A 26,852-nucleotide genomic window follows, 5' to 3' on the forward strand; every position below is an offset into this window, starting at 1 on the left:
ACTGTGATAGAAATACAATGAAATAATCAGTATCCCTTTTAAATTAGGAGCCTCATGGCAAGCTTTGAATGAAATGCAGCAGTGCATTCAGCTTCTAAAGATAGAGATGGTGTTTTGTAAAGCTGAAACAGCCTGGGTCTCTGATCCCTATTCTAATCAGTAAGTCACCCAGTACTGTCCTGGAAGAACTAAGATTACATCAGAAGTATTTCCAACCTTAAATGAAGATTAGAGTGTTTAATGAAGGTTAGAGAAATTGTAGAGAGGACTATCACATCTTGGCTATAGTAAAAAGGTGGTAATTTTTCTCTAGTTCCCCTCCTCAAGACAGAGGCTCAGGGAGATGTAATGTGGCAGAACCACTATTTTCTGGCAGCAAACAGAAGTATGAGTGAAAGTCTGTGTTCATGCTTTTCATTTGCAAGCATAAGCATGTGTCCATTCCTTCTCAAATCAGCTTCTGACAAATCTGCCTGCTATTCCTGTATTGAAATACAACATTGCACATGCAGCAGCACACCTTGCATGTAAATTCATCTTCCACTGCCTCAAAATTTTAAATATAAAGCCTGTGTTTTGGAGAGAGATATTAGTGCAAAGGTTTCTAGTAATGTTATTTGAGGGAAAATTCCCCTGATCACTATATACAGCATTCATTGTTGCTATTTTCATAGCATTCATTTAATTTGCAAGCCAATCCTGTTGCAGTTCCTCTGGAGGACTAATAGACCAGAAAAGTGTCTGCTCTAGATTTCCAGCTGGCACAATAAAGTGCTGTTTCTAAAGCAGTTTAACTTGTTTCCTTGTTTATTTGTAGGCTTTGGCAGCACGTTACGAGTGCAATAAACAAAGGTGATCAACACAAGGCAACACAGGAAAAATTTGTGCTGGAGGAGGAGCAGAGGAATGCTGCCCGGGAGCGAAGAGAGAATGGCACGGAATGGAAACCGCTGCTCTTCCAGCATGATTCCACAACTAATGAATGGCGCTACAAATACGAGGAGTGAGTGGTGGTGGGACAGGGGGTCATGAACAGAACTCTCTGCTTGGATTCCCAGGGCTGCAAGTGAGATCACAGACCTATAATTTGGTCCTGCCATTCCCCAAACTGTACCTGGGGTTTGTGCTCTCTGAGCTCTGTTGGATGCGTATTTCTGATACAAATTGGGAACAGCTGGAATTGGTGGATTGGCAATGGAAAATCATCTGTGCCATTGGCAGAAATATATATTGCTGCAATCAAATGTGGAATCATTTAGAAAAGTTTTTCTGCACTGTGCAAGTACAGTTCATAACTGTGCTCTCCTCCCAAGCCATGAAGGGCGAAGCCTCTGGTGACTCATTCATTGCTAGGAGCTGTGTATGTAGAGAATTATCTGCTACTCCACACCCAGCATCTGTGGCAACTCTTGTTACTGTCAGGGATGAATTTATCCCATAGTGCATGTGGAGTTTGTGCGTTGCTCTTAATATTCCTTGTGCTATTCTTCCTTTTCTGATGTTCTTTCTTTTGGTATTGAAAGTTTAAGACCTTGGGATCCTTTGAATGATATTGCCCAATTTGAGAAGAATGGGATACTGCAGACCATGGAAAGACATTTATCTACAAGGATGTCAAACCATAAAGCAACATGCATAAACAATCAAATTACGCGGCACAAGGTAAGAAGCTTGCTTGGGGAAATATTTTTTTAATTGTTTAGATAACCAGCCCTTGTCTACAGCATTTGCATTTGCATTCAATCTAAGCACAGCACAGATTGAAAGGTTTGTTTTGTGCAGATGCAGCTTGCCACTCTAGGCCTGCAGTATTATACAACCGTTAACTAAGTACAGTTCTTGTTTGACACATCCTATTTCTTCTGGCATTTTTTCCACACGTTACTGACAGTGACTCTTATGTTGGGTTTTGTGTGTGACTCAGCTGAGCTTCTAAAGCAGAGAACTTCCCACAGTGAGGATATGGCCAAGGTACTGGAGTGCACAGCTGCTCCTGCAATTTAAGTTTTGGACTTGGCCGTTTGCCTTTATCACTTGTGTACTCTTAGACAGGACAAGAAACCCGTGATCACCATTTATATTAAGTAAGGATGATACCATTGCTTTCTTCTTTGGAGTGATCTGTTTTCTTTCTATTCGTGTATAATGTTAATTATTCAGTTATAAAATATTTTGGAAATGTTGAACTGCTGAACTAGCAAGATGTTAATCCATGTTACACTGAAGAACTTGTCTTATTTGGAAAATGCATTGAAATACACTGAAATGGGAACATCTCTGAAACAGTGGGAAAGTTGAGGTTCATAAGGTTCGTAATTGCTTTTCAGACCCTCAAGTAAGAAGTGTTAGGAAACAATGGGTTTGATTTATCCATTCAAGAAACATGGAGGAACTTTTAATCTACTTGAAGAAATCAAGCATAAAAGTTCTGTGGTTTTTAAATCCTTCAGACAATTCCTGAAAAATCATTCCTTGAAAATTTGGTTTTAAGTTTTTCTTTTCATCCTTTCTCTTACGGATCTAGTTGGTGGGTACACATGTCAGCAAAATTCACCACTACTATCTGTCAGTTACAGCTAGGACAAGAATTGTTTGTGTGAGTTTATGAAGGCTTTTATCATTAGAGGAAGTCCTTCTGTGTGGAGCATGCTTGTAATACCCTTAACCAGCTTGTAATATCCTTAACTAGCTGACAGAAGTCCAACTACCAGGAGCTGCTGAAAAAGCCATCAAACTTGGCAATGTCAGAGATATTCCCCAGCACCTTGAGTTATACCATTTAAAACCAAACGGAAGTGTTCAATTTGGTCGTGACTGTGTCTCTTTTAATTGCTGTTTTATCCAGAGATCTACCAAAGACTGCAGACGTCGTAAAACAAGTGATCAGCCATCCAACCACAGCCAGAATACAGAGAGCAGCTGTTCAACACCGGAGTCTGTACAAGAGCTGTCAGATGATGATGGCAAGTATCTAGGTATCAGTGGGTCAAACTTTCATGTTCTTCTTCCTTTGGTATCTTATTCCTTGAGCCAGCTCTTGAACATTTTCCAACCTGGTTAACAGTGCAGATCCATAGCCCACAGGCAAACACGGAGAATGTTCTGCTGTTGTGTTTTCCTTATGCACTTCTACTCCTCTTCCTGCCTTATGATGTCCATGCCATAAGGGCCTGGGACAAACACACTGGAAAAATACACTGAAATTCCAGCACACAGGAAGCATGTTTCATTCTTTGTTCCCCTTTCTCAGTCTTTGTTGGAAATAACCGTGAGTACTTCAGAGATGGGGTCAGATGCAAGTCCTCCATTCCACTCCTCTTAGCTGGGGAAGCTGCTGTAAAAGACTTGCCTGAGAAATTGAAAGGGCCCCCAGACAAGTTCCACAGGACCCCTACCAAGGGGAGACGATTCTGTCATCTGTCCCTTTTTCTCCATGTCTCCTTCTGAAAGGATACCTCTTGACTGTGATGATTTGACTGCAGTCAGCTAATTGCTAGATGAGCCTGGTTTGTTTTGTCACCACCGCCATCATTGTCTCTCGATACTTTGCCACAGGGTTTGGTAGTCTGTGCACTCAGTGTGGGAAAGAAATGAATCACCTGAAGGAAATTCGTTCAGCCGTCTTATCTCTGCAGAGAGCCCAACAGGAAATACACAGGTAATAATTTTCTCTCACCAAAGCAATTACCTTAATGGGGTAAAAGTAATCTGTGGCCTTTGGAGCGTCCTTGTCAGCTGCAGGTGCGGCTCACAACTACCTTAATAGGTAACCTGGTAGCATACTGGAAAGGCAAAACAAACCCAAAGTTGAAATGGTAATCTCTTTGTAAGGCTCTCCTAATGGGAGCAAAAAGCATCACTGCAGGATGTTATGTTTTCCCTTGGCACTCCCAGCTGTGGAACTGCTGTGGAAGCTGGGAGGGGATAGATAGAGTCTTGGCTATAAATAAATCTCTGCAAACAAATCTCATCAGCTATTGAGTGTGTTATCGACTTTCTTGATTTGCAGAGACATGGGCACATGGTCTGAATACTGAGCTTCACAGTGTGAAAAGCACTGCAGTCTCTCTTTTTGTGTGAATTGCTAGGTTCACTGGGGGAAATGGAGTGCACCTGCTTAACCTACTGCTGGCAGAGGGCTCTGCACTGCAGACTTCTATGGGGAGGTAGGGCAGGGCAGGGTGAGGCAGGTATGGTACCAGTCGTATCCAATCCAGGGAACCTTGGTGCATGAGAGCTATTATCCAGCTCTACAGAATTATCAGTAGAGCAGGATCATATGCTAGACTCACCATTTCTGGATGTTGAGGCAATTGCTTACATGATTTTAATTGTTCTTTGCTGCTCTTTGAAGTGTACAGAACTAATTCTTGACTGAATTTTTATACCATTTGATAGTGATATGACAAGGAGGAATGGTTTTAAACTAGAAGAGAGGAGATTTATGTGGGATATTAGGAGGAAATTATTTACTCAGCAGGCAATGAGGCGTTGGCACAGGCTGCCCAGAGAAGCTGTGGATGCCCCCCATTCCTGGAGATGCTCAAGGCCAGGCTGGATAGGGCCCTGGGCAGCCTGAGTTGGTGGGGGGCAGCCCATGGCAGGGGATGGGGCTGGGTGATCTATAGGGTCCCTACCAACATAAGCCATCCTATGTCTATGATCTGTGAGTAGTGTTGCAGGAAGAGATTTCTTAGGTTTTGTGCCGTTACACCTCCTCATGCCAGCCAGCTTTACTTGATCCAGCAGCACCTGGAAGTACTTAAACTTTCTGTCAAGAGGGGGAGAGGAAAGTCTGTAGGACGCAGTACCATATCCATTAGGGTGCCTCTTAAGTGCTGGGATCCCTGCCTGTATGGAAGCTCAGGGGCTCTGGGTGTCCGTTCATTCCTTCCAACATGCAAATAAAAATATTTCTTTCTCTTCCAGAAACCTCAGCGCTCTGAACAAAAAATCCTTCCACAGGAAGGTCTCTTCTGGAAGCTTTCTGCTGGACTCTCGCTGTTGGTTTCTCCTTTGCATCTTTCTTACATGTCAGCTATTCATTAATTATGTCTTCAAATAAATGCACCACGTTTGGCAGCAATAACGACTACTGGCTGCAGGAAGGGGGGGCACTCACACGATGAGTCCAGCGAGGCACCAAAGCACTTTAGAACCAACGCAGCAGAGATGGAAGAAAGTTGAAAAACAAGGTGGAAAAGGGACCTAGGAACATTGTTCCTGCAGATTATGTCATTTTTGCCTTTTACATGTACATCTTCAAGGACCTCTTAACCTGTATGGGCCTTAATGCTGAAGCCAAATGTAGCTTTAATCGTGCAATTTGTTTTCTACGTTTCATCATTTTCTGATGCAATTACTAATTACCCACCGGTATTGGTACCCCCAAAATGTGTTTGTACCCCCAAAAGGAGTGTTTTAAAAGAGGCACACATGCCTGGTTTATAGCTCTCCAAGGAAGGGAGTATAGCTGGGGAGCTGTACAGAACTGATGTTCACTGTGCCCGTCTGGCTGCATTTAATTATGGGAGGGAGCATACTTGGTCCAAAAAATCCACCCCCCAGGATATTAGGTCATAATTTGTTTTGTCAGCACACACACGCAGAACGGGACCTCAGGATATTTTGTTTTCCATTCCACGGTAGTTGTAAATATGCACAACTTCCGAGTGCCATTCCTCTTTAGCAAATGAGAAGTATTCAGTGAAAGCTCCTGATTCACTTCCAGAGCTGATTGGTGTCCTGCACTGGGCCCATGGAGCACCATGTTAGATATGTCTGTTTGTAAAACCTGGTCACATACTATTATTGTTATTATTTGCTATATGGCTGTTTTATAATATTACACAAAAGCATTGTAGAGAAGAATCACTGCCCCAGGAGAGATGAGAAGGATGGGAGCAATGGGTGTACATGTGGTTGGTTGTAGGCACTTTTATAATGAAAGGTCAGGAAGGAGGAAGGGTTTTGCCACTGCATTGTTCAAATCTGTTAATAGTCTTCCTATTTTACACCATTTTTAAAAGATTTGCAATATTTTCTGTAGACTGCAGACTATACTAAGCCTTTCTTTTTTGGCCTGAAGTAGATCCAAGTGGTAAGTACTGCTATATATACAGCCTTAAAATACTTAGTGGTGGTGCCAGTCTGGGCTATCTTTCAATGTAAATGTTTCCAAATTTTTAACTACATTCCTCGTCATATTCCCCAAGTAGGGGAAACCTGTTTGTGCTTGATATGTTGAAATAAAATTACACACAACTTTCAGTGGCTGTCTGAGAAATTATTTGTGTATCTTATCAGCAAATGACTCATAAGTTGTGCTTTTTAGAGAAGAAACTATATGAATAGGGATTCAGCTGTACACAATAATTTAGAATAGCAGTAGCATTTTGGTATTCATCTGGTTCAAACTGTGCTGCAGCGACCTCCTCCAAAGACAAAGAAAAGTGGATGCCATGATTTTCACTGTCATACAGACTTACCTTGGACTTAGTAAACCTTAATGCTAAGGAAGTAGGTTGATAATAGCAAAAAGATAGCAGCGTGGAAAGAAAACCACAACTCTCTGATATGAACAGACAGGATAAGGGGCAGCACCCAGAAGTCAACATTGCAGTTTTGTTTAATACAAATCACAAATTTTAACTGGTGAGATTGATTGATTAAGAAAAATTCTCCAAAGAAACAAAGGATTCTTCATCCTTGAAGAATGTAAACATTTTCAACACCTTTTGGAATGCATCATCTGAGCCACTCCCTTCTGAGAAAGTCTGATCCATACAGGGTAAATCTCAAGGAAGCCTGTCCCCCTGGCCTGTGCCTATGGAATAGTGTTCAGTCTCTGGCTATGCAAGGTCCTATATGGACCTTGGAAATGTTTGCTCCTGAAGTTGTGCAAACATACCTACTAATTTCCTGCATAATCTTACTTTGAATACTTGTGCACATCTCTGGCCTGTCAGCACAGCCTTCCTCATCAGGCACATCCCCCTTTGGGACAAAGCCACTGAGAGGAGCCTCTGCTCTTCCAAGGGAATAGTTATATTTGACTGGTGTCAAAAGAAGTAAATATATACATATATACTAATCTGGGTTTGAGAAAATAATAGTCACAAAAAAAAAAAAAAAAAAAAAAAAATTTGATCCAAAGAAAAGCAGTGCCGAACAGGAAGCCTTTACAAAGTGTGAGATGAATGCTTCAGGTTCTTTGGATCCTTTCCATTTTGCAAAACTACACATCCACAGGGATTTCACTGGGACTTGTTACTGCAGTCAAATAAAATAAATGTTACCGTGAGAGGAATACTTCAATGAAAGAAACTATTAATCTATAGAAATTAATTACGCATCAGCAGAGACGTTTCTGACATTTAATGCCACTGCCACAAGGGATTGAAAAATAATCCCCAAAGAAAATATCTAAGCGTTCTTATGCTATTATTTTTGATCCAATTTCAACATCTGGAGATGAATGCTGCTACATGCCAGTTACGCTGCTGTTATTTGTCCGGGAGCAGTACCCTGATGTTGAAAAATTCGAGAAACCTTTTGGCAATTAAGAAAGCCCGGTTATGCACCCTGTTTGTGTGAGTTTTGAGCAATTCTTCCAGTCTTTGCCTCTCTTTTGTACGATCAGCAATCAGCCCTTTAGCAACAGGATGAGAGATTTGGTTGGAAAGCCAGGAACCGGTCCAATTCCCAACGTGTCACCCCAGCTTCCTCCTGCTCTTGTTAAGTGCAAAGGAAGCTACCGGGACATACCCTAACGTGGGACCCCCGCTCAGAAGCGCGTTTTCGACATACTTGCGTAGCTGCTGCCCGATGCCCTTTCTTGTTCAACCGCGGGGCGGAGGCTAGATGGGGCTGGGCCCTATAAAAAGGAGGCGGAGGTGCCTCGCTTTGAGTTTAGCCGTGAGCGAAGGGCAGCGCGCTGAAGCTGGGCCGGGCGCCACGATGGGAACGTGGGCGGTGGGACTGCTGCTGGTGAGTGCCGGGGCAGGGAGGGTGGTGAGTGGGGGGGAGGGGTTGATGCCCGTCCGCTGTCTGCCCTGGGTCATCCCAGGAGGGTAAAAAGTGTTCTCTCGCGTTGACCTGGGCCAGCCGGCCCGACCTGCCTCATGGAGTTTTCTGCCTTTGCTTCCGACAGAAGTTCTTTAGTAGCTCCCTTTCGTTTTTAATTTGTGTTTCGGGATTTGGAGCCGCGGTAACAAAGCTCTCCTGAGCCCGTAGAGGCGTGGGACGTCTGGAGTAGCGCAAGAGAGGCTGCGGCTCTTCCTCTCCTCGTAGGAAACGGAGCGACAAAGCGGGAGTGAAATCTTTAATAGCGCTCTGTTATCTAATTGTGAAATTGAGGGGTTCGCGAAGCCCGCAATTATGGGGAAGACTTTCGGTGTCTCGCGGAGAGAAAGTCAGAAGGGTGGAGAGGCGGCAGAACGGAGTGCTCCCGGCTTTAAGTCGGCCGCTCGCGGAGCCGAAGCGGAGCTTCGGGGCCGTCCCATCCCTCTTCTGCCATAGTTCACCGCTCTCTGGCCCGCCGCCTGGCCGGCACCGCGCACCTGGCTGCCTTCATTCCTCGTGCCGCTCCGCGGGAGGTGCCGCGCAGCCACACGGGCTTCTTTCGGAGGACGGAAGCTTACTGCTAGCGCTCGTGTGGCTGCAGTAACTCTCCGTTATGTCTTACTAACTTGTCTTCTGCTGAAGATTATGGAGCTAGGGAGAAACGCCGTCTGAGAATTCACTGGGCTCTCCCTCTGGTTGTCCCACGGAAGACGCAGAGCTTTCTAAGTTAAAATAACACAGTAAATGTGGCGAGGGAGAGCGAAACGAATCCCTCGTAAGAGGTACAAAACAGCCTCCGAAGTGTGTCGCCGGTGAATGAGCGGAGAAATGGAGGGGGGGAGGCGGAGCAGCTTTCCTACAGCACTTTAGCTGCGGCTCTAAGCGCGGTGCTGCCCTAACCTATCCTTTGCGACTGTAATTACCGCTGTGAGCAGAACACTTAACAGAAATTAGTCTGGGTTCCCTTGTGGCTTTCCCGTGAGCTTACAGAACCATCTCCCCGAGATCGCTATCCACAATGAATCACCTGAAAACACCTGTTGGTCTCTGCTGTAGGTTACCCTGCTGACAATGCCCGGAAGCGGCGCAGAGGTCTGCGGAGAGGGAGAGTACTTGTATGAAGGCATTTGCTGCATGCTGTGCCCGGCAGGTGAGGCTCCAGGAAGGTAGCGGCCGTTTCCCCCTATGTCAGGTGGCTGGGCCGCTATTCCACATTCCATCAGGGAGGAGCGCAGGCCCAGCTGGTGCTGCCGGTGGCTCCTCGGCGCTGCCGGGGCCGGCCTTTATTTCGTGGCGGGATATTGTGCAATAAGGGCTGGGTGAGGCGCCTTGGCAGCAGTTCTGAAAAATCTCTGCCTATTCTGAGGATGAAGTGTTCAAAGTCGGGTGGCTTCTTTGTTTCTAACAGTTGGCCCAGAGGAATTCTGATAGTTCTGCGTGTAGAACTTCACCTTGCATTTGTTCTCCCCGTTTCTCTCCTTGTGCAGTCAACGCAGCTTTGTGCAGAGAAGTACCCTGCCTTTGGGTAGTATCACAGAGCTATAGGCTGAATTTAAAGAATTTGGATGGAAATGAGAGACCTCCTGGATTGTTTCTGTTGCACAAGCAAATCTCCTGTGCCTGCCATGTCCCTTCCAGCAAGATGGCACTTGCCACGTGAGCAATATCTTGCTGTTGTAATGAATCATACTTGTTCCTTGGCCTGGATGGCTGCTGCCTTTGTTGTGATTGTGCTTCCTGACCATTTGGTGCCCCTTGGTTCCTGTGTTGGGCTGTTTGCTTGCAGGAAGGGTTGAACTTTGACTAAAAATGGTTTTATGTTGTAACATTCTGAGAGTGCTGCTGCGGCCACCAGTTCTCCTCTTCCACAGGTACTTATGTTGCTGAGCACTGCAGTACTCCGCGTTCAAAGGGAATATGTGCCTCTTGCACCGAAGGAAGAGATTACACTGCCCATGCAAATGGCTTGGAAGAATGCTTGCTGTGCAGACAGTGCAAAGACGGTACCAAGAAAAATTTCAATTAAATCTTTAACTTCAGGCCCCTTAATCCTTGAAGTAAGCCTGGTCCTCTGCTGCTTTTGCACTTCTAGTTGTTGAGAATATTGAAGTTGGAAAAAAATAAATCACGTTTATGACCAGCATATGACTTGCGCACAGTTGTGCAGAGCCACAACTTTGTTTTCTAACTCCTGTTTTTTAGACCAGATAACTTCAAGAACCTGTACTGTGACGAGTGACACTGAATGCCAATGCAAACAGGGATACTTCTGCCCTGCTGAAGGCTGTGAAATATGTCAGAAATGCAGTCGAATGTAAGTTAAATAGGGTACTGAAGCAACCATGTTCTTTCTAGACTTAACAGCTGTGGCCCAATCTGTGTCATGCCTACCATGTGCTATTTGCCTGTAAATAATTCCCTTGAAGCCTAATGGTGCTGGTCATGCTTCTGAGCTCTAGGTGACAAAATAAATGAGGTTCAAACCTAGAGTTTGCAGATTTTGATCCTGTCTGTCTTGTTGCATATGGCTGTATGCTTGCACTTCCTGTGTCTCTCTAGTGCTTTCCCCCATATTGGTAACTGAATAAGCTTTGTAACAGCCACCCTGAAACTCAGGGAGGTAGAACTTCCTGTTGGAGGAAACTGACTGAATGAATGCATCTACCCCTTTTTCCTCAACTTAGAGGCATACATAAGCTTTATCTGTTTTTCTTTTACTTAATCAATGTTTCTTTTAAAACTGAAAGATGAATTCCTAATGTCATCTGCTGAAGTTCTGTTAATGTTTCTAAGCTTTGCCAGAAAATAAACTGGCATGGACAGACCTGCAAATGTTTCTAAAAACCTCTGTATTGCCACTGACTTTAGGTGTCCAGAAGGGAAAAAAATTGTACAGATCTGCAATGCTACAATGGACCTAGGATGTGGCTTACCTGACCAAGGTCTGGTACACAAATATTACTTGGCTTGTCTACTGGGTGTATGAATTGTAGATTATGACACAATAGCTTGAACTACTGCAGCATATTTAAGACTTCTTGTGTTTTAGCCTAGGAGTTATTTGATAGAGACAGGTTCCCAAATGAGTTGGAGAGACAAATATCTTAAACTTCACTGCGAGGAAAGGGTTACACTGGTGAAAAAGCTGCAGATATGCTAAGGGTTCTTGGAGTATCAACAGCGATGCTGTTGGAAGTGGTGGATGGTACAAACACTTCTAATATTTAGCATATCCAAGAAGCTGTGTATAGTGTGACTTTTCTCTGGGGGGAAGGAATGGGCCCTATTGGAAGTACTGAAATGCCATCTTTTGTGTACTTTTTTTCTCTCATTTCTTGCATGTTCTCTTTTCTGAAAGCTTAGTGGGTTTTGTATTGTGACACTGTACAGAATCCCTCACTGTTATTGGAATAATGATGTGCAATGGAAACCTGTACTTGGATTCAGGTCAGCTGAAATACCCAGCATGTCTTCCACAACAGCTGGAGCATTATACTAATGTGTAGCTTAGTTTGTTCTGTAGCAAGGAAGGCTCACACTTACAACTATCTCATCTGAGAACTGCTTCAAACTCTAATTCTGTTCATTTTCATTTGCAGGAAATAAATATCTTACTTGGATGACTGTAATAATTTTGGTTGCTGTTTTTTCTGCTGGTTTGCTTGTGTTCTACGGAATAAGGAAGTGTAAGAGTGGTAAAGGTAACTCTGCTTTATTAGTATGCACAAACTTAGCAGAAAAAGGCAGAATGTGCACCAAGGCTATCCTTGTTCTTGACTTTATCATATGGGGCCTGCTTAATAGGCAAGCTCCAGGTTGTTTGGCCTGAGAAAAATGAAGAGCAGTTTTATCCAGTAAATAAAACTTACAGGCTTGGATGCAGGATGGAATGGATGCTTTAGCCTCAAAGCTTAGCACAGGGCGTGTAAAGGGAGGTCCTCGTTTACTTCATAGTATTAATGAAGGTATAAGAAAAATGAGTAGTGAGCTCAGAGGTAGGGTGCAAGAAGTAGCAACTAATCAGATCATTAATTACTTACATTCATTGGATTTGGCTGTGAAGGTTTTCATATATTTCACTGCCCTTGTGCCATTTTAACAACTTAGTACGAATGTTGATATGTCCACTGTCAATTAATCTTGTAGAGATTTATAAATTTGTCTGAGAAAAATTTTTCCTTTCCTGCATGTTGAAATTTTTTTGTGAATAGCTTAAATGAGAATATTGGGAATTATTTGAAAGTTTTAAAGTCAACTTTATTCAAACCACAGCTTACTGCATTTATTGCAGTAGAAACAATCTCTGCCTTTTCTTTAGCTATTGCAATAGCTCATGAAAATGCCTAAGAGGCATAGGCTTGGGGATGGGGAGAGTGTTTTAAAATCCAAACTGCATTTTGAGACCTGTCTCATGCAGCAGGACTGCTTGTCACTGTTTCCACTGTTGGTGGAAGCTAAGGGCAGTTCTCCATGTAAAGACTGTCCTTTCAAAGAAACTTAATGACTGGTTCTGGAGCTTTGGCTTATGTAAAAAGTCTATTATATATAACTACTGCATGAGTTTAGCTGTGTTTAACTTACAGCAATTTCCAGAACTATCTTAAGCTTTAATTTTATTTTCCAGCCACTTTCTCTGACAAAGAAGAGAGGGGCCTGGTAAGTATATAAAGGATTAAGTTTTGCATGACTAACTGCTTGTTACACAGCTCCTGATTTTCTTTTTGTCTCCCTATATGCCTCTGGTGGGATGCGTTCCTGAGGTGCAACTAGTTGATTTTATATTTCATGTATTCACTTCCATTGAAATGGGCCTTCCTGGTTCTTGCTTTGGAAATATTACAGAGCCTGTGTCCAAGATGTTGCAAAACTGGGTGGGTAAGGGAGGAAATACACTAAGTACAAGTGTTCACTTCAAGCTGTTGCTGAGCGATGCTTTGATTCGATTGGTTATTTGTTACTTCATGCTTGTATTCCTTGATAGTGACAGCTATCTCTTTCCTGCATGCTGATATACTCAAAATGCAAGGAAAGCTAGACCATAAGATTACTTCTTGTGGTCAGCAGACAAAGTAACTGAATCTCCTGCAAGCTACGAAGCAGGACCTACAGTCTAATGCCTTGATCCAAGACTGTCCCATAAATCAAGGAGTTCATGGCTCAGAGCATGCCAGTTCAGGGTGACAGCCCTGCAAATGGCTTACCACACTAAGGCTTGCTGCTGATGCATGTTTAGCTGATAAAGCTGTTTTCACCCTGGCCACCCTGGAGTCAAGGACTGTTTAAGAACCTTACTTCTACACAGTCAGAAAACAATGCCACTTAATAACTTGCTTTTGGTCTCAAGGCAATTGGACTTGATAATCTCTGTATGTCTCCCTTTCAACAGAACTACATGATTTCTAGTCTTGTATTTAGTGAGATAAGTAGACTAGTTAAATAGTATTTGGCTTCTCTATTTAGAAATTTCTGAATAAAGTTACACTCCTAACTGCACAGCAAGATATAAAGAAGTTTGATCTCAATGGAGTAGTTAATGATGCTTAATACCAGGCTCTAAAATGTCTTCAGAATTTAAGAAAAGGATCCACATTCCTCATGGCGCATGTAGCAGAAAAATACATGCATCTTTTTTGTCTCTTACCCAATACAAGTACTACTCCCTTTATGCGTGAGCTTTTGTCTAATTTTACTAGTTAAACATTTCAAGTAATTAAATGCATTTTAAATGTCACAAATATTCAAAGACTGAAGGGACAGAATTGAGAGGTCATCAAAACATTACCTTAAATTCTTCTTTTCTTTTTTTTTTTTAAGGTCCATAAGTGGCTCAAATATATGAATCATCCAATAGGTTTTGTCAGGTTGTTTCTTCCTGCACCCTGGCCAGGTTCACAGTGCTTCATGTTCTTGTAGAAGCTGATGAAGGAACATGGCAAAATACCTGGTCAAACTGGTGTAGTATAGGAACAGGCAGAAATAATTACTTTCTGTTTTTTTGAATAAAACTGTAGGTGGACTGTAATCACAAACTTGTATATGATGATGCTTATCTATAAAGTAACTGTAACAACCATGACTTGCAGTACCCATGTACTTAGAGAATTCATGCTACTGTAATTAAGATAATTGGAGAGTTGCATGGTCCTCAGACCAGACACTTGAAGCACCAGCACATCGTCCTTGGGAGTGTTAGTAAACTTATTGTACAGTAAAATGCATGCATTATAAGTATATTGCTGCTATCTTATTTCCCAAATTGGTCAGCAGCTGTAAGTCAACCATGCTGTAAGCCTTTAGGTGACCTATATAAGAACTTTTTATGTAGGTAGGAGCAGCTTGTTTATTTCATTTGCATCCTTAAAATGGATTCAGTGAAGATAGAGCCAAACTACAAATGTGCTGAGTAGGTTGGCTCCTGTCGCATCCCTGCCTATGTGTGCTGGTGTTGTGTGGCCGCTGACCTCATACAAACAAAGTGTCCAGTTGCTTATGGGGGAATGTATCTTAAAACCAAGTCTTATGGGAGAAACAATTAACACTTGTCCTTACTTTCTACTTCAAATAAATAAATCAATGCTGCCTGAAAACTTTTGCTTTCAACACAAGCTGATAAACTCTATACATTGCTGGTCTGTTTCATGCTTCTACTACTCCCTGTGGGTCACTGTCACCCTGAGGGGAACTGTGGTCACAGGCTTATTTAATGCGTTGATAATGCAGAAAGTGATACTTCCCCCTACCTTTATTCCCCTAGCTAAAGATATACAGTTTGCTCTGGTACCTTCTTTGAACTGGGTCTGTTGTGTGAATGTGAGGAAAACCTACTTAAAAACAAACAAGTGCATATTAGTACACTCACAGAGAGCTGATAATGGTCTGTCAGCTCAGCAAAGCTCTGAACTTCATACAGTGATAGGTTTAAAGCCTGTTAGCAGGCTGATTGGTCATTTTAGCTTAGGTGCACTGTGGCAACTGCATTCTTTCCTGCTTAGGACGGGTATGCCTCTTCTATACCCAGGGAGGAGCAAGCAGTGAAAATACATGGAAAAATTCCTTGCAGTTGTTGTGGATAGATTATGAGAGTTACCATGCAGTCTAGAGGAAGCAGAACAGCCAGCAAGGTGAAGAGTTTAGGCTCTAAGACTGATTGAAATACATCTATAAAGGCTGTGTTGCATATTTTTTTTTAACTTCACTTAATCAGCACCTCTCCTATTTTTTTCTTTGATACTGGTGATTTCAAGTATTCTGTTTTCTTCCTCTAAACTGTCCACAGAGCTCTGTCTATGAAACTTCTAAAATAAGTTATTTTTCTTTATAGGCATATGAAGATAATACACTTTTATCAGAAGTGAAGATAACTGAAAATAATGCATCCCATCCAGACAGTGAGAACTCTGGTGAGAACTCAGAGGGCCAAGCGTACTATAGTGTTAATTTGGAAGTGAAAAACACATCTCCAGAGGAAAACAATGCTGTGTCTTATGAGAGAGGCACCATCTCACAGAAGAACTTGTGGTACCAAACACAAGAATGTTGGAAGAGGATCAAAAACTGGTCATCATCTACAAAAAATAGTTGTAATCCTACTTTTCAACCAAATGCCCAGTGTGCAGAAAGGGGTGTTAAGATGCCAGCATATCATATGGTAAGTCAGGGAAAAATAATCTCATAATGTTTTTTACTGATATAGGTATAATTTGAATTGACCTCTTCCCTCTTCCATGAGTAATAGATGCTGTTTTCAAGACAGTATTATAAGGAAGTGGAGCCTTTGCTTAAAAGATACAGTAGAAAATATGGGAAGTGATATCTTGGGAAAGCAAACTTCAGTTCAGCCTTTAATCTGCAGTACTTCTCACCTTTTTGTTCAGAGTTTGTACAAGTGCAGTTCTTTTGCAATAGCAGCAAATATGTTGCCTTGTTGCTTCACTTCTTAGATAGTAAGTAGCACATCTGCTTTCAGCATGCTGTTTTCTTTACTCATTTTTTTTCAGCTGTGCTGTGAAGCTTTCCCCACTCTTTTATTGGCACATATACACTGAAAGTAATCTATTGAGTAGCTCAGAAGCTCAGTTAATTGTGAATTCAGTGTTCTGACATGCTACAGTAATGGTCCAACTTTTTTTTTAATCACAGGTACAAAAGCAAAAATGTCAAATAATCGTTAAAGATCTGACTCAAAAAGGTAAGTATTGTACAAATGGTCAAGTAGTTTGAGTTTGCTTTTTCTTGTTGACTTTAGTATACACTGAAGGAATAGTTCAAGGAGACTAATGAATATTGCTTAAGTCTATAAGGCTTTCATTTGAATGTAAGATGCTAAAATAGAATTATTACGGTATTTAAGTCACAATCACTGTGGCAGATTACTTTGATGCCCAGATCTTCTGGAAGTATAATACATTCTTACTTTGAAGAATAAGCACAGTAAAGAACTTGTCAGTATGTATAAAAAAAGTCTATATGACAGCAGTGAGACTGCCTTAATGACTGAGGAGCATGTCAGAATAGGAGTTCTGACAAATGTCTGTTATATGTGAGACTGCGTCAAAGCGCGACAAGTAACCAGCAAGCTGAGGTGCTGGATATCAAAGTGATAGGCTTTGTTAGTGCTAGTGTTGGCATGCCTACACGGATAGCATAGTGAGGTGTTTAAAGGCTACAGTTGAGTAGCTGTGTTAAGACTAAGTAAAAACATGCAAGTCAGTGAAATATTCCCTAAAGCCTCCGTTACTGAATAATATTTTGTCTTGAGAATACTTTTTAGATGTACAGACTGATACCTTTAGTTTGTTAAGGTAAGTAGGAAGCCTGTTTGTCCTATTGCTTCTTAGATGACAAGCCTAATCTTGCTGCCACTGTTTAGTCTGTGCATGCATTAGCTAAAAAGTGATTGGGAAATGTGCATATTGGTTGCAGAGGAAAGACATACTATATTTTGGAACCTGAAGTAATATGCTTTTTTTTTTTTTTTTTTTTTTTCCTTTTCAGAACAGATGGATTGCTTTTTTGCTTTTATTAATACAGTACCGGTGAAAAAATGGAGGAAGCTTATGAGAACTCATCTGGAGGAAAATGTTATTGATAAAATTGAGTATAAGTGGCCTAATGACACAGATGAGCAATTTTATCAGATGCTTCTCACCTGGAAAAACATGCTGGGGGAGAAACAAACTATTATTAAGTTACTGGATGAGCTAAGGGATATAGATACCAGGGCTTACAGTAAAATAGTCCACACTTTAACAAGTAATAACATTATAAGTAAAATAGAAGCTACAGCTTAACATTTCCAATGAATTTCAGAAATGTTCCTGTATGTATATAGGAAGCTTGTATAAGTGAGGATGTCGTAAGCTGCAGGTAACAGTGGCTGTGCGGATGTGATGCCCTTCTTACCTGCACGCGGGCTGGAAGTCATTTAACACAGCCTGTGCTGAGTTGTGACAAGACTCCAGCGGCAATATTTGCTTTATTTTATTTGATTTGGGCTTTTTTGAGTAGTACACTGTGAAAACTCAGGTGCCAGTGGCAATTTAGGAGCTCTGAGCTTCTGAGTTTGCCTTTCCTTTGTGAAGCTGTGAGGAAAGAAGCTACCTTTATTGCGCTCTGTGGAGCCGAGAACACCCGTTGCAGTTTTTGACTGAACTGCCTTATTTTTGTTTACAAGGTAATCGCATTTCATTTGTGGTGGGAGCACGTGGCATGCGAAATGTTCAAAGTACGGCAATAAAAACTCACTGAAGACAAAGGCTGGAGCTGGTTCTTGGCCGAGGGATGGGGCTGGGCGCGAGAAGAGCCCTACGCACAAAATGGCGGCGGTTGAGACGAGCCCAGCCGCGCGACGCCCGTCCCTCGCGAGGCGGGAAGGCGCGCTGAGGGCGGGGCCGAGAGGCGCGGGGCCGGTTGCCATAGCGACCACAGATCGGAAGTAGCGTAGCGCGGGCTGGGCGGGGCGAGGCGGGAGCCGCTTCCGGGCACGCTGTTGCATCAGCTCGGCGGCGAGAGGTGGAGGCGGCAGGATGGCAGCGGCCCCAGCCGAACAGGGTAGGTGTGCGGAGGGAGTCGCGGCTCATCCCAGGGGGCCCGGCGAGGCGAGGGCAGGCGTTCTCCGGGACTGTCACGGTGCCGTGAAGGCGCTGAGGGCGTTCGCCGGGATGATGTCATGGCCCCGGCCGCTGTCAGAGCGTCAGGTGGGCGCCGTGACGTCACGCGGCGGGGCGGGGGGGCCGCCGAGCGGAGCTTCTGTCAGGCGGCGCGCGAGGTGCTGGGGGGGCGCGAAATGGCGGCCGGCGGGGGGCGTCGGGGCGCGAAATGGCGGCGGGGACGTCGCCTCGATCTCCCCCTTCAGCGGTGGGGACGGCGGCGGCGACCCCGCAACGCACAAAGTGCGTTGCGGGGTCGCCGCCGCCGTCCCCACCGCGACGTATTTCTGAGGTGCAACTTCTGTTTTTTTTTCTCGACGGGTTTGTATTATTTTATTATCATTTTCTTTATTTGCGCCTGTTCTCTTCCGTATGGAAGGAGGGACGGGGCTCTCCTGTAGCAAATATAAACTCGGAATACCAGTCATACAAGAGTGAAATACCACGATGGTACGTCAGGGGCTGGAAATTTGTGTCATTCCAGCTGAGGTTCTAAGATTTTGTCCCTTTTTTCTGGATTGCTAAAAGTTATTTCCCTCTTTTCTTACCATTCCTGTGTCCAGAAATGCCCATTTCCAAGCCCCGGCTTTTTGTCAGCGTTTTAGTCTGACACCAAATGCTCAATTTTGGATTGCGCTTAAGAAACGTTTTTAGTTCCATTCCTTCATGGTAGAATAGCCCTGGTGCTGGACCTGGACTGTGATCTGGTTTCAGTTTGGGAAAATGGAAAGTGGAACTCATAGGGCTGAAGTGAATAGGTCTGAGCAACTCCCGTGGTGGTATATGCCTGTCCTAAAACCCCATAACTGCTATCAGCACCCTGATCCCCACATGCGAGTCTAGGGAAGCCCCATTTCTGGCTCTCAGTTTGGAGCTGCAGTAATAGCGATATGTTACCAGCTTCTTTTATGAGTTATTTTATTTTGTGAAAGCTCAGTTGGACAAGAAATGACTCTTGAAAATACTCCGAATACTAAGGTTTCCTCTCAGAGAATGCAACCACAGAAACCCCAGGGCGTTCCGGTTGGCTTACAGGTGTGACCCACAAGGTCAGCAGGTTCGGGGATGCCCAGGAAACTTAATTCTTCCCTGAAGCAAAATAGCTTCTGTTTTCTGTTTAAGTGACCTTTCTGCCTGCTTTATGGCTTTCCTGTATACACTTTGCTGTCAGAACCTACAAGGAACAGAGGTTTTTGGAAGCTTTTGTTTCCTTTTTCAAGGAGCAGATGGTTTTGGGACATTATGCTTTTGTTACCTTTTTCAAATGAATAAAAGTGAAAATTTCCATCAAATTTGTTATAATGTGTATCTCACTTCACGATTAAACTTTGAAAGCTGTTTGCTTATTCTTTTGAGTCTGTGTTTGCTGCAGCCTTCCAGCCTGTTTCCCAGTACCCCCAGCTGTCACCAAAGCCTTCTGCGTATGGAAAGAAGAATGTGTGACAATTACATTGCTCAAAGAGACTGCACACCAGCAATTACTGTGTGAGGGCTGTATTAGTGTCTACAGTGGAATTTTTTTGAAACAACTTCTAATGATGGGAGAGCGTTACATTAGCAATATTCATTCTTAGGATTTTTGAAGGTTGTTTTGCTTCCTTTCCACCACTTTGTGCACAGTGCTTGTTTTCTGAATGGAGCTGCTCACAGGTGATGTGATTTAGAATCTGTGGATCATTCCATTCATATGAGTGAATTCAGCGTTCTTATGCAACAGCTCTGTAGCCAAGAAGACGCTTCCCAGTGCTGCTGAGAAGCAGCAACTGCAGTTTCTATTTTAGGAGAAAAGAGAAAATTATAGTTCAAGAGAATAATCAATTTATTAGCATAGGTTCTTAAAGACCAGTGTTAGGAAACTTGGTGCCGTATGTGTCCATTGGCCTGTCAATAGTTGTTGAATCCATAGATTGGTGTTAATTAAATTCTGCAGTGGGCTGTCCCTTTGCAGACAGCTGGCAGACCGAGCGAAGATGGGTCAGAGATGTAGGAGAGCCTGGAGTTGCTGAGGTTTGTGAGGAAAGTACATGAAGAAAGACCAGGAAGTATTTCAGTGGGAATGTGTAATGAATTGAAGGTATTGTGATATCCTGATGGGGAGGGATTGAGAGTACAGGTGTAAATACCAGGAAAACAGACTTCTGCAGAGTGACTACTCCTGTTTTTATTGTGATAGCAAGGAGATTGGAACAGACTTTTATAGAAAGATAGTCTTGACTGATTTGTTTTCCATAAAAACAAATGGCACTACTTCTCTGTGGTATGCTGCCTTCCAAGTACAGTGTTATTGTATTCATTCTTTGTAGGAGCTGAATTTGAGTCAGTGATCTTTCTCAACATAAAGACCTCCCTTCTATTAGGTTCCCTGGGCTAACTGGTTTCTCTGATGCATTATACTTCTGAGTTGGCTGCTCTTACACTGAGGCATAATGTCAGACTTATAATTTCAGGTATTAACGTGTGCACTGAGATTGTTCAAATGAATTTTGTCTATCCTGCTTACCAGGACTGAACTGGTACCAGCTGTGTTTGCTGCCTCTCCTCACTAAAAGTAGCGTATACGGGTTCTGTCATCTTTGTTTTATTTGTGTGTGTGTTTGTACAACTTCCCCTTTTAGATTGGTTTATAGATGTGGTTGGAAAGCAGTTATACTGTTTCAGATACACTGAGTTGATTCCCATTAGCAGCCTGGTGTATGATTAATGGCCATAATAACCCTAATAATACTTAGTGAGTGGAGTGTTGCTTTCCTTGCAACAGATCTTTAAAGATCTTTTCTTTGAGATATAGTTTCATTTTTATACAGATTATCCCTGCCATTTGTTTTTCCATCATTTGATTCATGGACACAAAATTCACTTGTCTTAGGTTTCTATAGTTCTTGAAGGTAACTGTTTCAAACTACTTACTCTGTATAAACATGTAAAGTTCCATGTTGATAAATATCAGTAAATATTTGGGAGCCTGAAAAGTCTGTAGTAAAAGTAACTGTGTGAGCCAAAGCCACATCCCATTCAGCTGGGTAAGGCTAGGTGTACAGCCTCACTGTGAACCATTACTGACTTGTTACTCCTTATTTAGAATTAACAATTACATGGACAGCCCTCGAGAAGGACTGGGAACATAGGGTAATTCTGCCTCGGTGTATGAATTTTTAATATTGTTGGTGACTTTTAGTTTTTATTTTTTCTACCTCTGATTTTTTACGTTTGTTCTGATGGGCTCTAAAGTGTTGTGCCACTTATCTTGCTGTGCTCAAGAAAGTCAAACACAAATGTACTCAGCATCAAGCTGCCATTTCCCTCTTATCAGAGTTCCTCTTTTCCTTGAGAGCAGCTGTTTAATTTTTACTAGATTACTTTAATAATTGATTTTCATGCAGGAAATGAGTTGCTCGTGAGGTCCTAACTGATAATATTTGTGTGAAAAAAAAACTTTTTAGTTAAAGTTTTTCACACAGAGGGTGCTGAGGCACTGGAACAGGTTGCCCAAGGAGGCTGTGGATGCCCCATCCCTGGAGGCATTCAAGGCCAGGCTGGATGTGGCTCTGGGCAGCCTGGTCTGCTGGTTGGCGACCCTGCACTTAGCAGGGGGTTGGAACTAGGTGATCATTGTGGTCCTTTTCAATCCAGGACGTTCTATGATTCTGCAGTTCCTTGCACCTTCCCCTACTTTCCTCGGGCACCTTTCATCCTTCCCTTCCCAAGAGTTTTGGCCTTTGGAAGCTGCTTGTGCAGAAAAGGTTCTGCCAGTGCAGAAAGCAGCATTTGTGACAGTGATCCCTGTAGGACTCGGGAATAGGGACAGGTGTTCTATTACTGCCTCCCTCACACGTTATTGTCCTTGGCCATGTCTTAAATTACTTTCTTGGCTAACTACCCAAGCAGGATGGTGGCTTAATGTTTACACAGTGCTTTGAACATGAACAGAGGTTCAGATGTTGAATCACCATAGGAAAATGTCAGGGTTAGGCTTCATATCCACTGGCTTGCAGAGGGCATGCCATTACTGTGAGTTCCCTTTGGTTGCTTCCTCTATAGGAGCACGTTCTTGTGTTTGCAAAGATGAAGCATAATTAAACCCGCGTTGCCCATGTACCAAATAAATTGTAGAACTGAGCAGTTGTGAAGGAGAAGCACATGCCAGTGTCCTTCTGTACATCTCTTTAATCATATTCATTTTAAGTGTTATTCATGTCTGAGGAGAGAGGGTGGTCTACGTACCACAGTGTGAGCATAAACCTATTAATCGAAAATGAGTAGTTATTCATTATCTTGTATTAAATACATTTCTCTCAAATTTCTTGTCAGTTGCCACAGCTAATTTGGAGGGGGTGATGTGTAGTATAAGGATATATTTTGGTCATGGGATCTCCTTCTTTTAATGCTGACTAAATGTCCTGTGCCTCTGTCTTTACAGCTTCCAGCTACAGTTTTATTCTGAGCATTAGTGAAGAGGAAGCCAGGGTGAAGGCTTTGAACGAGTACCTGAGCACTCGTAGTTATATCCAGGGGTTCACATTTTCACATGCAGATGTGGAGGTGTTCAGAAAGTTTTCGGGGCCACCTGTGGACCAGTATTTCCATGTTGTCCGGTGGTACAGACACATAGAAGCAATCTATGATGGCAGCAGTGAAAAAAATGACCCTTGTAAACTTCAAACAAGTGAGTAATATGAACTTGGTGGGCAGGTTATAAACTAGCTGCCACTAATCGTTTTTCCTGCTGAGAACTAAAAGTTTCCTTTTGTACTCTCTTGCACAGTTTACAGTTTACTGTATCCACTTGTATTCAAGCTCATGAAATTCTTTTTGTGTACTGTTACTGTGTAACTGATGAATCCTGAGCTATTTGAGTGTTACAGCTGTTTCCACAACTCTTTGGTTTTAGAGCTCCTCAATGTTTGATTATCAAATCCAAATTTGATTATTTGTATTTTCTTTAGAAAGCTTGCCAATGAATAGTAAATGGATATGTGGGTTTTGGCTGGTTTCCTACAATAGCCCAATTTGTTCTGTGATTTTTTTTCCCTCTTGTAATAAAGTAAACTGCATACTGTTTCTGAAGATTGTTATTAACACTGAATTTTGAAAGGAATGTTTGGGGTTCTTTTTTAATCCTGGTCATTTAGGAGTTGCCGATGATTTGAGGAAATACTAAGAGGTTAATCCAGGTCATGCAGTAACCATGGGCGCTGGCATTTTTGGGAGCTGCATCATTCTCCTTAGATGATTTCCAGTGAGCTAGTCTAATGTAATTGCTTTATAGTGAGAGCCTTGCTCTGGGAGTCATGAAATAATAATAATAACACAGAGCTGTTTTACAGTGCTTGCAAGATCTGTAAATGAATGCAAAAGGTGTTTGTCATTTTGACTGGCGGTTGTTGACTAATATGACTCCAATGACATCTTCTCACAACCTGTCATCATACTGTTCTCAGTTCCTAGCAGAGCAGCAGTTAAAGTCAGACCCTATGAGTGGGCTGCGTATCCATGTGTGTGCCTCCATGCATTTCTGCTGGTTATTGATTTCCTTTCAGCAGTCGAGGGATCTCAGCTGTACCACTGGCTCTGGTAGCAGATTTAATGCCACTAACTGCTGTTTGCCTGCAGGATTTCATGGATCAAGGTGGGGCAAGACAAGAAAAGCTTTCAGTTTTCCTGTCCATTAGATCTTTGACGTTAAGCCTCTTTTCCTCAGTGGTTGTGTCTTGTTAGCTTTATGATCTGTGCGTACATATTGCAAGTCCTGAAAAAATGCTCTGCAGTGTTCAGTGTGAAATATCATATGGATCTGCCAAGCTTCTTAGGCCAGTGTGTTTTTGGATACATCAGAGTGCCCCAGAAATGGCTTAGAGCAAATGAACTTTGGTTCAGCAGGGGGAAAGTTGCTGTTGGCAGGGATGTGTTTGAGCGGACTGAAAAGCATGCCTGTTGCTTTGCCCTTGGTGTCCATGTAGTGGATATAATGTGGCAGCTAGTTCACAAACTGAGAACTTTGGGGTGCAGTATCTTCTCCTTATCTCAGTTCCTCTGTTTGTTTGTTTGTTTCCTCATGTTTAGTCTGGTTATAAGTTAAAAAAAAAAATAAAAAAAGAAGCTTTACTGCTTTATCTTTTGTTAGACTAACCCACATAGGCTTCCTCCCCTGGGGGAAGCTTTAGCCGCAATTAAGCATACCAGGGTAATCTTCTAGATCAAAGAGTAAACAAATCCATACCTTGCTGTATGCTCTGTGTTATGGATAGACAGCTATAGCATTGAAGTCAGTAACATACAATAAAATACATAGAATAAACACATTTCTGTGGATCCATAAGATGGAGATCAAATGGAGTCCTTTAATGAGACTATTAGAGTACTGTGGTTATTTTTTTTTTCTTATTCAGGCAGTTATTCAAAAAGAGGGAGGTGAGGAGGAGATTACCTCTTTTTATACCACAGGTGTTTATGTAACTTGTAGGTTTTCAGTCAAAGTGTTTGTGTGAAGGTATTAGAGAAACAGATTTCATAAAGAACATCCTCCGATAGAATCAGAAAGGCAATTTGATTGTCAAAACAAATAGTTTATATAATATTTTAATTGCAGTTTAAATGAGGATTCCTAAGGATGGTACTGTATATATTAACCTGGCAGCTTTGTTATATTGTTGAGTTTTGCTTCCCTTCCAGGTTAACACAGTAACTAACATAACATCATTACAGCTATAAGCAGCCCTGTGCATGGCAAACTGCAGCTCTTTGGCAGATGATGTGCTCATGCTAGCCTTTAAAAAATGAGTTTAATAATGTTAGAAAAGCAAATAAATGCAAGGATAACCCTACTCAGTCCCACCCTTAACGTGCAGCAGCTGAAGGCTACAGTGCACAGGGATGTTCCATCCTTCCAAAAATGGCAAGGTGTGTCCGATGCCCCCCAGATAGTACAGAATATTCCATGTTGAATGGCTCTTCATTGGTTTGAAAAGTGGTGCTTGGACTTACTGTCCCACCATTTAAAGTGAGCTCTTGGTATTCGTTGTGATGGAAAAAAAAAAAAAAGTTTTTGTTCTGTGAACACTGATTTGTTGAAACAGGATTTCTTCTGGACACAATCATCTTGGTGATGGTCATACAGAAAAATGCCAAAGCAAAAATCAGGAACTTGGCAAAGAAAAAGTGCTTTGAAATATACTGATGAAGTATAAACTTTCTGTTTTGACAACACTTTCACTTTGCTCTGTATTTTATATTACACTATTTGTGCATATGTAACACTGTTTAAGAATTTCTACTATGTTGCAAAGTATTGAAACTGCTTTATTCCTTCTTACCTTAAAGGCAGGTTTTAAAATAAGAAAGTTCCCCACAAAGCAGTTGTTACACTTCTTCCAGTCTCTTTGGGTATTGTTCACTAATATCACCTGAGCTTTATCTGCTTTGCTTAATGGCAGAATTGAGCCCTGTGCTCAATTGGGGCGTATCTATGGTAAATAAAATGTTCAGAAATGCCTTGTGCACATAGCAGCCATATAGAATTAAAAGGAAAAGTTCTCTCTGAACCTTTTGGTCTCCTCTCCCACTGAGTACACAGTGTTGATACTGGCTGTAGAGATGAAGTCAGGTTTCTGAAGACTTTTTTGCAAATTCTCTGTAGATTTGTGATGTGCTCTCACAGTGAGAACAGTGGCATTGCAGAAAGCCCAGGACTGCCATGACACCTTATTAGTATTGTGTTATGTTTATGATCTTTTGTTAATGATTAATTGATTGCATGCTCTCACTTGAATACCCTTTTTTCCCCTCATTACTTAAATCAAAAAGTAATGAGTGGCAAATGAGAGGGCAGAAAATAAATGAGATTGAAAGTGTTTACTTTGCTTTTAGTGGCATTTTAGTGGCTGTAGCTCTAACAAACATAGTTTAGACTACTACGATTGGAGTTGTTTTCTGTAATTATACATATATGTATATATTGAACTAACAATGTGATAAGGAGGAAATGTTACACTGTAAACTTGTTTACATTTTCAGTTCTCTTTAAATTGTGTTTTTCCTAGGTAAAGGCAAACGTATGCAGCCTCCTTGGTCTCCTCCCGAAGGGACAAAACATTCTAGACTCTGCCTCTACAACAGCCTGACTCGCAATAAGGTGACCAAATGAAAGAAAACTGAAGGTTCTCCTTAAAACACAAATGGGAGAGTTGTCAAATGCTTGCTTAATTGTATTCCAAATCAATAGACAGGTTTCTGAGTTTTATTTTGTCACATGAAGGTGACAGAGATGTTGCCTCAGTCAAGTGTGTTTGCTGAGGCAGGTGCCATAATGTGCACAGTCAATATACATGTGCGTGTGTATTCCTTAATGTGTAATATGAAATAGCAGTTTATCATCATCCAGAATAGCCAGTGGTTCCTCTGTAATATAGATAAGTATAGGCAGCATAAACAGTATAAAATCTGTTTCTTTTTTATATACTTTGCCCTGTGTAAAAAAAAATCTTGCAAGTTATAAGCTTATAGTATAAACTGGCAAAACATCCTATGGTCTTGGTTGAAGGTGCTTTGGGAAGGAGAGGAAATGCTGAGAATACTGATGTTATATGGTACGTAATATTCAAGAATGTGTGAACTTGATATACCATATAACCTTTTTCTATGCCT

General features: G+C 42.1%; 3 protein-coding genes across 8 annotated transcripts in view; all 3 read left to right on the plus strand.

Moving 5' to 3' along the window:
* OSBPL5 (oxysterol binding protein like 5) overlaps positions 1-6,270 on the plus strand; it is a 129,400-nt gene extending 123,130 nt beyond the window's left edge. For 4 of the 5 annotated variants that reach the window (XM_052694560.1, XM_052694559.1, XM_052694561.1 and 1 more), the window contains 5 exons: positions 818-1,003; positions 1,524-1,662; positions 2,846-2,975; positions 3,556-3,658; positions 4,930-6,270. In XM_052694560.1, the coding sequence (XP_052550520.1) occupies positions 818-1,003; positions 1,524-1,662; positions 2,846-2,975; positions 3,556-3,658; positions 4,930-5,065 (694 nt within the window). In that variant the 3' untranslated portion in view covers positions 5,066-6,270. The remainder of the gene's footprint in view (positions 1-817; positions 1,004-1,523; positions 1,663-2,845; positions 2,976-3,555; positions 3,659-4,929) is intronic. The other variant, XM_052694558.1, reaches the window with a different exon arrangement.
* A 1,578-nt stretch (positions 6,271-7,848) lies between these two features.
* LOC128086225 (tumor necrosis factor receptor superfamily member 6-like) lies at positions 7,849-17,818 on the plus strand. Its single transcript, XM_052694577.1, has 10 exons — positions 7,849-7,989; positions 9,121-9,214; positions 9,936-10,067; positions 10,267-10,378; positions 10,933-11,006; positions 11,664-11,765; positions 12,689-12,720; positions 15,386-15,712; positions 16,204-16,252; positions 17,059-17,818. Exons 1-10 carry the CDS (start codon positions 7,864-7,866, stop codon positions 17,352-17,354), a joined length of 1,344 nt encoding a protein of 447 aa, XP_052550537.1. The 5' UTR covers positions 7,849-7,863; the 3' UTR covers positions 17,355-17,818.
* A 181-nt stretch (positions 17,819-17,999) lies between these two features.
* CARS1 (cysteinyl-tRNA synthetase 1) overlaps positions 18,000-26,852 on the plus strand; it is a 35,101-nt gene continuing 26,248 nt past the window's right edge. Inside the window, exons 1-3 of one of the 2 annotated variants that reach the window (XM_052694564.1) lie at positions 18,002-18,114; positions 22,630-22,875; positions 26,249-26,340. In XM_052694564.1, the coding sequence (XP_052550524.1) occupies positions 18,090-18,114; positions 22,630-22,875; positions 26,249-26,340 (363 nt within the window). In that variant the 5' untranslated portion in view covers positions 18,002-18,089. Of the gene's footprint in view, positions 18,115-22,629; positions 22,876-26,248; positions 26,341-26,852 lie in introns of both variants that reach the window. The other variant, XM_052694565.1, reaches the window with a different exon arrangement.

Source organism: Tympanuchus pallidicinctus, unplaced genomic scaffold (genome assembly GCF_026119805.1).
Source record: "Tympanuchus pallidicinctus isolate F22 unplaced genomic scaffold, pur_lepc_1.0 scaffold3, whole genome shotgun sequence".
Classification (NCBI taxonomy): Eukaryota; Metazoa; Chordata; class Aves; order Galliformes; family Phasianidae; genus Tympanuchus; species Tympanuchus pallidicinctus.